Source organism: Talpa occidentalis, unplaced genomic scaffold, assembly GCF_014898055.3.
Source record: "Talpa occidentalis isolate TD23 unplaced genomic scaffold, MPIMG_talOcc4v2.1 talOcc4.8, whole genome shotgun sequence".
In the NCBI taxonomy this organism is placed as follows: Eukaryota; Metazoa; Chordata; class Mammalia; order Eulipotyphla; family Talpidae; genus Talpa; species Talpa occidentalis.
Window position 1 is genome coordinate 40,354,767 of NW_023605194.1, and position 10,193 is coordinate 40,364,959.

Sequence of the window (10,193 nt, forward strand, 5' to 3'; positions counted from 1 at the left end):
CAAACAGCTGAAGAACCTGAACTAAAGTTGGGTCTCCACTTAATCACACCAGAACCCCACGAGGCGGGCAGAGGCAACAGTTTCTTGGCATGTGTACGTCTCCAGCCTGCTGAGCAGGCCTGGGAAGTCAGTATTTCTTGAAATGTAAGCACCGAGACCACACCAGCTTGTCAGTAAATTCATTATCCCATTATGCAGGCCTGAATTATTCAGCGCTCTGGAGGCCGCCTCAGGAACATGCCTGAGCAGTCGATGCCGGCATTAGTGGGATGGATGGAGTCAGGCCCAGGGCATGGTTGGTGCTGGAATGACAGATCTGGGCCCAGAGAAACTGCCGGGGCTTGAAAGCACAGGGAGGTCTGACTGGCAGGACCTGGGCCCTGGGTGTTCCTGGGACTAGGGAGAAGATTATGCAATGACCCACAGTCCCCCTCACCCCTCGTGATATCAGCAGAGTGAGTCTTTGGAGCCCTACCTGCAGGACAGGGCCCAGGGACAGAAGATGCAGGCTTCACCTCTTCCAGGCTGTGTGACCTCCATCAGGTCATTTGCCTCTCTGAGCTTCTGTCTCTTTATCTGTAAAATATATCAATAATACTTAATGTTTCCTGTATCTATTCTCCCTTTTAATGATAGAAATTATTTTTTCATTGAGCATATAATAAAGACTGTTTCCATGCTGAAGTGTGGTCAAATGACTCACCAAACACATGCACGTCTCCTGTGGAATTTTCAGGAAGTGTCCTTAAAGGAAGGAGGTGAATCCTGTCTTGTCCTTTCCTTTTTCCTGAAAACTGAAGCGAGGATGTGATGGCTGGAGCTCAAACAGTTGTTTTGTTCAATAAGAAGTGACCCGATGAGGATGACAGTGCAACAGATCAGAAACCTGAGTCCCTCTACAGCCTGGAGCCTCCTGACCACCTTCAGGTTGTAGCTATATAAAATAGAAATCAACTTACCTTTTGGTTAAGTCACCTTTCTTTTGGATCTTTCTGTCACTCAGCCAAACCAAATCCTATTTTCTTGGGCAAGCCCAAGAGTAAAAATGAGACACTACATGAAAAGCAACTCACTCAACAGGCATTTCCTCTAGGATGGCTCAGTGGTTAAGATAAGCCCTGAAATCAGAACCTGGGTTCAAATCCCAACTCTACCATTTTTAAGCTGGGCAATTTTGGGTAAGTTGCTTAACTTCTCTGTACTTCAGCTTTCTTATCTGAATGATGGGGATAAAAATGGTACCTACCTCCTCACAGGATTGATATGAAGATTAAATTAGTTAATATGACATGAGAAGTGGGTGGTACAGAGCAAGTGCTATATCTGCATCAATGAACAGTACCCCATTTTCAGATATCCAGGGGGATTCTCTATGTAGTCAGGAATCCAGATCCCTATAATATCTTCCAAGACTTCATCTCAGCCTCACTGTCCCCTCGAGGATGCTGCTCTGGGGGGCAGGAATCCAGGACAGGCTGAGCTTCAGCATTGACAGGAATAGCCTGGCCAAGAGGGAGAGGACCCCAATAAGGATAGGCAGCAGAGAGTGGACTTCTGGGTTGGGGCCCAGAAGAGGGACTGTTCTCTGAGATCTAGATGAGGTTCTTAGGAAAAGAGAGAGAAATAAAGCTGTTGACTGGCCATGTACTCTGGGGGTCTCTGTCTCTAGAACTCTGGGGAGTGGATTAAATCAGAGGTTAGAGACTGTATGCCAGGAGCACAAAGGCCAGTATGGAATATGAGTGAGATGTGCTGGCTCGGAGGCAGCAGGAAGTGGTGATTGTGTAGTGCAAAGGCTCACGGGAGATGAGCCAGGCATTGGCCATGCCCACCAACCTGCCGTACAGCAAAGTATGCCCGGTGTTGTCAGATCTACTTTTCAAAGGAAATTAAAATCAGATCTGAATACTTCATGAAATTTTATGATTGTTTAGTGTTGATACCATGCAAATAAACTAAACACTAATCAAGGCAAAAAAAAACATAGCTCCAGGCTAGCTTAGGGGCTGCCAGTTGTCAGCCAGCACTGCTGAGAGGTCTTTCAAGCCATGTAGTCTAATTCCTTGTATCCCAGGCTATATTTTCTAGTACAAAGAAGACATGCTGAACATGGGCTGGTGTGGAGCGAAGAAAGGGGCTGGGACTTGGTCGCTCCTGGAGAAGCAGGTGCTCTGAGCCTGCACAGCTCCCACCACTGCCAGGTACAGGATGGCTGTGTAAGTGGGCAAAGGAAGAGGTTGTCCTGGTCTCTGGGGCCACACGGATTCCACAGCTTCCAGTTCCTCCTCTCAGAAACGGACTGGGGAATCAGCAGCTCTAGCATGAGGCAGCAACCCTGGCTCACCTGTCCAAACTGAGGCTCTACCCAATGGGGGGCTTCTGCACCCACAGACTTGGACACCCACTCTAGAGCCCTTATAGATGGCACTGCTGATCCTGATTCTTCACTCTGCCACCTGAAATCCATGTGACCTTACAGTCTGCCCCATGGAACAGGCAGACACGCAAGCTCACCCCATATGCGGCTTGACCCAGTGTTTTGCTGTGGCCACTGGAGCATCAGCAAACCTGACTGAGTGGAGCTTTTAAAAGCACAGGTGTGGCTGGCGTCTGGTCCCTGGGCCACCCACTGGGAGGGAGCATCCCCAAGGAGCCAATGGCCTCAGAAAAATCTAAATTCACAACCTGAAGCAGGAGCCTCTCCGTCTACCCCATTTACCCAGGAGTGGAAAAAAGTAACATGTCCCTTTGGAGGCTGCAGCTTGGGGCTGTTCCCCAGCATTGTTGCAGCAGAGCCTGACTACCAGGCCTTCCCCGAACAGTCTCTGCTCCCTGCATGAGAGCACCTATGCTGTCTAGTCACCCACTGTCCCAGGAGTCCCTGTGTTCTGAGGCAAACAGGGAGACACCTCCCAGAATAGGGATCCTCCTTCCATATGGTTCGGGGCCATATGGAATTGGAGCCAATCCCCACATCCTGGCTGTAAGCCTCAAATGAATGAAGTCCCCTATCTGAATGTCACCAGCAAAGTGTGGGGGATCGTGCCCAACTTGGCAGGGGTTGGGAGGAGGTGGAGAAGCACCATGGGTCTGTAGTGCCCAGCCCTAGCATTTGGACTCCTTGGTGGGTGAGGGATTGGACCTGCCGTTAGTCTGTGGGATGGAGACTGTCCTGGGAAAAAATTCACCCCTGAGGAAAATGTGGGTCTCAGCTTGGGGGGGAATAACTTTGAGTTCAATGTGGCATCTGTCCCTCCAGCCTGAAGAAAAAGTCAACTGGGTTATCTCAGCACCAACTCTAAACCACCCTGCCTACTGTGGCACAGACCACACCAGCATAAGCTTGTATTAATTAAGAAAGCTTTGAACGTCAAGGAAAAGAAAACAGAGCTAACCATCACTGAAACACAAAAGGTTCCATTTTCTCACACAACCAGGAGTCTGGAGGTAGATGGTTAGATGACAGTCAACGGATAGTCAACGGCTAGATGTCTCCAAGGGCCAACACTCCGTTTGTCTTTTCCCCATCCTCACTGTTTGGCTTTTTTATCCTTAACCTTGTTGCCTGTGGCCACAAGATGGCTGCTATGGTTCCAAGCATTTTCTCTTTTTACATAACCCTTTTCAAGGTAAGAAGAGGCTGAGTAAGAAAAGGGGGTTTCTTCTTATCAGGGAGGAAAATGTCCTAAGAGGCACCCCTTTATCCCTGGTCAGAAATGAGCTGCAGGTGAACAGTGCATCCCCAGAGTTGGCCACACTGTCACTAGAATGATATCAGGTTTCTTTGGGCAAGGAAGGAGGAGGAGGAATAGCTCAGAGGGAGATGGGAGGCTTGTCTGCTCAAGATCCAGGAGTCAGGTCCAGGGAAGAGCAAAGAAGAGGGTTTAATAAACCTCATAAGTGTAAGACAGAAGCTACTCTGTTGCCAATAACAGGATCTACTCTGCTGTTGCAAACAACGAAATCTAGTTTGTTGCAAGTAGCAAATCTACTTGTTGCAAGCAGCTAACCCTAGAGAGACCAGAGAATCAGGCTTGAAGCTACACAGCCAGGAATTGGAAGCTAGAAGCCCTACCCTAGCTAAAATACAGCTACCACCACAACCCACCTTTGGGTACAGGCTCAACCACAGCCACCCTAGGAGAAACAGACACCTCCACCATATCTCACCTGCTTGCCACCACACCCTTTTTCACACAACCACTAACTCACATGCAGTTCATCTGTTTGGAGGAAGTAAGATCCCATGTCTGCAAGAGAGTCTAGGAAGAATATATGTTTGTCTTCTTTGGGGGAAGGAAGGACTCACAATGCAGGCCAGTGTCCACGTGGAGAGGTAAGAGCTTCAGGGAGACTTTCTTGGCCAATCCTCAAAAGGCCCATGAAGTCTTGATGATGTGAAGGTCCTGAGGATCTGGTGGAAGGGATGATGCCCTGGCATGGTCATGACTCTGGTATCCCTGCCATCTAAGGGGGAAGAAATAGATGACACCATGAAACACACACCTAAATTATCCACTGGGGACTCCCAGAAGCACCTGAATACCAGGACCTGAACAGAGTCAGAGAAAATGGGCCACACGTAAAGTGCTGTTACATTCAGGATACCTCACAAAAAGACTAAATGAATTTCCAGAGCACACAGGAGCTCTGGACTTGAGCCCACTGTGAGATGACAAGCTTTAATGTGAAGCTGATACTGAGACAGGTTCACATCCCAGTTCTGCCACTTACACATCACCTGACATCCTGGAGCCTCAATTCGCACATCTGGAAAATGGAAACCATGCTAGCTACTGAGTGTTGCAGTGAGGAACATGCCCACCACCCATTTTGCTCAAGCAGTAGCAGGGAATTCTAAGTATTTAAACATCTAACACTGTAGTTCCCAAGGAAGGGGGTTGGGAACTAGACGGGGGCATTTTAATCCCACCTTAAACCATTTTAAGCCATTCTGGGAGGTTTCCCCTTCAACTTGGCCAGATGAGGACACTGAAGACACCAGAGGCCAGGGCACTGCCAGCCCAGGCCCTGCAGGCTCTCAGCACAGCTCATCTGAGCAGCCCTTGGAGCCCTGGCTTGTGGTCAAGCTCTATCTGTCCGCCCAGCCCCAGAGAGGCCCCTCAAACCCTAGCAGCCAGGGCTCTGTGTCCCAAAGTCTTAGGTTAAAAGGTTCCATCCTCTCCAGGGACCCTGGCAGCCCTCTCTCATGCAGTCAGACTCTGGGCTGCAAGGGTCTCAGTTGAGAGAAAAGATCTTAAGAAACAAGCCCTGGAGAGAGGCCTGAGGGTGACAATGGTCCCATTGTTGGGAGGAGACTAGGGGTCCAAAGGTAGGAAGCAGATTCCTGGGGCGGGGCTAGATGTCTGGGGTGATGAGTCAGCCACCAAACTCCTTCTGGCTCAAGGCGTCCTGAGCACCAAGGACTCTGGCACTACCAGTCTTAACTCCTCTGATCCATGCTCCAAATCAGAGGAAATAGCTGTCCCATGGGTGAGATCAGACACAAAGATCAAAGATGTATTCTGTTTGACTAATGCAAAGCTTTAAAAAAAAAAAAAAAACGTTTAATATAAAGGTTTGAAATTATGATGTTTTTTCTTAAAAGCCAGATTTCTGATAACTTGAAAAGTCAGAAGCTCTAGCCACAATGTGGCATCATGGGTTGAAGCTGAGTGGCCACCGATCCCCTCTGATGCAGGATGAGCTCTAAAGTGCCACAGTCCCCACTAGCCCCTATTACCACGCCCTTCACCTACCTGCCTGACCGACGAAGACAGATGAGCTCCAGCTAGACTTCATGATTTTATTTTTCTGCACCTGTCCTGCCCAGTTCTGGGGGCCCTGGAGGGAAGGGGCCCAGCCTATGTGACAAGATCAGAGCTGAAAGGTACAAGAGTTGAGAGCATTGGCATAGAAACTCAGACCTGTTTTTGTGGACAACTGTTCTCCATGACCCAGTCTGGCTAAGAATTCAGCAGGGTTCAAGCCCCGGACTCCTGATATGGCCCCTAAGGGCATGTTCAGACACCCACGACACCCACCTTCTCTGCCCTCATGAGCCTGCAGGTTCCTTGATGCCTAATGAGACAGCTGCACTTGAGCAAAAGTGCAACTGATAGAAATGACCCCCATTGTCCTGCATTCCCCTGGAGGCAGCTACCCAAATCCACAGGACCCTTGGGGGTAGGGGTTCAGCTCCCATCACCAGGCCCACCTCCAAGGAAAAGAATTAATACCCACATTGTCTTCAGCACCCTGGGCTTCTAGAAAAAAGAAGGCACTTGGACCAGGTTTGGAGGCGACATTTTGCTCGCTTCATTGTGAGCCGAGATGCTGGTGCTGCAATGGAAGAGACAAGAAATGAGTAGCAAATGGGGGAGGGCGGTGGAAAAATTAAATTTTGCGTGATCAGCAAGGTTTCAAACAATCGCTCGCCAACTGAAGTGGGTGCCACGTCTATAAGTCATTCTGTTTTATAGACCATTAGGATCTCCAGAGAGAACCTGCATGGAGACCACTGCTTTTTGTTGAAATTAAAATGTCAGAGAAAAAGAAATAGAACAAAACAGGGAATCTGCAATTAATTACCAGGCCATAAAAATTCAATAATCAGGAGGCAGAGCGGCCGCGGGCCCAGAGGTATCAGAGCCAGCGTAACAAGAATGGAATACATTAATCTTTTCAAATTAGTTTTTTAATCTGACGGGGATATATGGTGACAAGCCTCCCCTCCCTGCTGGCTCCCCCCACCTCCGCAGCTCCAGCCAGAAGCCAGGCTAGGGGAGGGCGGTTCTGGTGTGAGCCAGGCCTGCCCAAACCCAGACCCGCAGACAGTGAGAGCTGGAGCCCCAGCTAAGTCCAGCACACCCATCTGGGCAGAACACCAGGCTGTCTGCTGGAGGGGCCCTGCAAAAATGCCAGGAAAACACAGGGATCTGGCTCTTGCCAGCTACCAGAGAAACTCATAAGCATGTCCTCCCTCTGGCCAGTGGGTCAGAAGGTTTAAGAAAGCATGAGCAGGGCCTCACTGGTGGGCCTCACATGTCTCGGCACTATGAAGATATCAGCAGCTACTGCAGGATAAGTTCAATCCGCATGCAGGGAGCTGACCCACATGGCACAGCAGACCTCTCCTGTCTCACCCGCTGCTCCCCTCAGCAGTGTATTTCAGTCAGTCTGCCTGTTTTGCTCCCCACTCTGTCTCTGGTAAATCCTCTCACCCCCCACACCTCTGGCCTACACCCCAGTTCTTGTGTGCATAAATAAAATAAATCTTACCCCAAAAAATGTGCCAGGCCCTATGGAAGTCCTTCACATGAATTTTCTCACTTTATCTCCTGGGAGGGCTATCAATAACCCCACTTTATGAAAGAGGTTATTGTGAAGCTTGGGACTCTCACCACTTCTGTATATTCTGTGGTGTCCCGAACCAGCTTCAGGAAAAATAAAAACCAGTACAGCTCTTTCACCTCCCCCAGAGTGCAGCACACAGTAGGTTTAATCAACACTCACTGAAGAGTGTTCCCACAGAAGAGCGCTACAAAGGCCCTCACCTGCTCTCGGGTCTCTTTCCTCTGCAAGATGTTTTCACTCCAGCCCATGATCATAAGGGCAACTGCCATTTGTGAGCACCTACTGTGCCCCAGGCTGCAAGATACGGTGCCATTTATCATCAGGACTTTGGTTTCCATTACAGGACACCAAGACTCAGAGAAACTGACAGTCCCAAGATCTCAAGTCTGGCACCCAAGGGAGGATCCTAACTAAGGCCATAGCCTCAGCAATACAGCAACCAGACCCTACAGGGCTTCCCAAGTCCCGCCTCTGGCTGTGTCCCTCCAAACCAGGCCCTTCACTCTTCAACCTGGTACCCTTGGTGACTTCTCCCCCTAGTACCCTTTACTGTTCTTTGAGATCCAAGATCCACTCATCCACCAATATATGCCCCAAGGGCCTCAGCAGAAATAGTAGTGATGACAACGAAGCATTGCGCCCAGACGCATCAAAATTTTGCTCCCTGACCCAGGTCCCTAGGCCATGTGTGTGCCTAAAGGAAGAACCCAGACCGCAGCTGCAGGGCTGGCGCCCCTCCGAGCGCAGCTGCAAACGCCGCCACGAGATGGCGCCCGACTCGCCCAGGTGGAGCTTACAGTAAGGCCGTGTGGCCGCCAGATGGCGCTCGAGGCCGCAGCACAGAGCGCAGCGCCCAGAGCAGGTGGAGCCGCTAGCGCCCGCGGGTAGGAGAGCGGTCAGGGCGGCCCCGGCGCCCGGTTCCTGGCCACGCTCGCCTCCTGCCCGCGCCATGACCCAGTCCATGCCCCGGCTCTCCCTGCCAGCCGCCCTGGCCCTGGGCTCGGCCGCGCTGGGTGCCGCCTTCGCCACTGGTCTCTTTGTGGGTGAGTAGGTCGGGCCTGCGGAACCACCGCAGGTCCCGGGTGGGTCGAGCGGGCCAGGGAGCGCCTCCGGGATCCCACAGACAAGGCTCACCCCGGCGCCCGCGGGTCCCAGCCCTGACCCGGAGCCCCCTCCTCGGCAGGGAGACGGTGCCCCTCCTGGCGATCCCGGCGAGAGAAGCGCCTGCTGCCCTCCGAAGACAGCCCCTGTGGCAGTACCTGCTGAGCCGCTCCATGCGCGAGCACCCGGCGCTGAGGCGCCTGCGGCTGGTCAGCGGGGCGGGGGAGGCGCGGGCGCCCGGCCCGGGCCCGGCGGGCCCACGTGGCGGGTGACCTTGGCCGGGCCGGGGCCCCCTGCCGGCTTCCGGGCTCCCCCGGCCGCGCGCGCCCGGCGCTCCCGGGGCCCCGCCCTCGAGGCCACGCCTCCAGCCACACCCCTGGGGTTCCGCGCCCGGGCCGGGGGGTGGGTGACCCGCGGGGCCGGCGCGACCCTCTCGCCCCCACACAGCTGACCCTGGAGCAGCCGCACGGGGACTCCATGATGACCTGTGAGCAGGCCCAGCTCCTGGCCAACCTGGCGCGGCTCATCAAGGCCAAGAAGGCGCTGGACCTGGGTAGGACGATGCCGGCGCCACGAGGGGCTGCGGGCGCGCGGCCGTGCCCGCCCCGGCTGAGCCCGCGCGCGTCTCGTCCGCAGGCACCTTCACGGGCTACTCGGCCCTGGCGCTGGCCCTGGCGCTGCCCCCCGCCGGGCGCGTCGTGACCTGCGAGGTGAACGCGGGGCCCCCTGAGCTGGGGCGGCCCTTGTGGAGGCAGGTGAGTGTCCCACACACCTGAGGCCCTCCTCCGGCCCCCGCGCGCGGCGCTGCCAGCCCCGGGAGCGGGACTTCCTGGCTCTAAACCTGCGCCTTCCGCAGGCCGAGGAGGAGCACAAGATCGACCTCCGGCTGAAGCCCGCCCTGGAGACCCTGGGTGAGCACCGGCACGGGGAGGGCCGTGGTGCCAGTCCCCAGGTGGGGCGCTGGGCGCGAGTAGCCGAGCAGCCGGGCGGGCTCGGGGCGATGACAGGCGCCGCCGCCCGGCCTCAGTCTGCAGCCCCCTGCGGGGCGGCAGGACCAGCCCGGGCAGGGGCTTCCAGCAGGCCGGCCGCGCACTCAGCCGCCTCTGCCCTCCCTCCCTCCCCGCAAGACGAGCTCCTGGCCGCGGGCGAGGCCGGCACCTTCGACGTGGCGGTGGTGGACGCGGACAAGGAGAATTGCGCCGCCTACTACGAGCGGTGCCTGCAGCTGCTGCGTCCCGGAGGCGTCCTCGCCGTGCTGAGTGTAAGGGATGGGTGGGGGGACCCGCGCGGGCTGGTCCCCCGGACTCCGCCCTCGGCCCCGCCCCCACAGCCCCCCCCCCGCCCCATCCGTGCGCGTAAGGCCCGCCCCCGCCGCGCTTCTCCGGCGGGGTCTTCTCTGGCGGGCCTCCAGCCCCTCCTCCTGCTCAGGCAGCCCCCTCCCTCCGAAGCCCCGCCCCCGGCACGGCCCCCCCCTTCTGCAGGTGCTGTGGCGCGGGGAGGTGTTGCAACCTCAGAAGCGGGGCGCAGAGGCTGAGTGTGTGAGAAACCTGAATGAGCGCATACTGCGGGACGCCAGGGTTCACATCAGCCTCCTGCCCCTGGGCGACGGCCTCACCTTGGCCTTCAAGATCTAGGGCTGGCCCCTAACCAATACTCTCAAAGGGCGGGTACCTGGGACACCCGGCTATCCCCCCCTGAGCTTTAAACCCGACAATAAAGTGGGGCCTGGGACCCAA

The 10,193-nt window shown here is 54.7% G+C and overlaps 1 protein-coding gene across 1 annotated transcript; it reads left to right on the forward strand.

The window, feature by feature from the left end:
- The first annotated feature begins 8,253 nt into the window (after nucleotides 1–8,253).
- On the forward strand, nucleotides 8,254–10,193 carry COMTD1 (catechol-O-methyltransferase domain containing 1). The gene is given in 8 exon segments (XM_037497988.2): nucleotides 8,254–8,399; nucleotides 8,540–8,599; nucleotides 8,602–8,666; nucleotides 8,905–9,010; nucleotides 9,094–9,212; nucleotides 9,314–9,368; nucleotides 9,585–9,718; nucleotides 9,939–10,193. Coding segments are annotated over 8 exon segments (786 nt in total). The 5' UTR covers nucleotides 8,254–8,305; the 3' UTR covers nucleotides 10,092–10,193.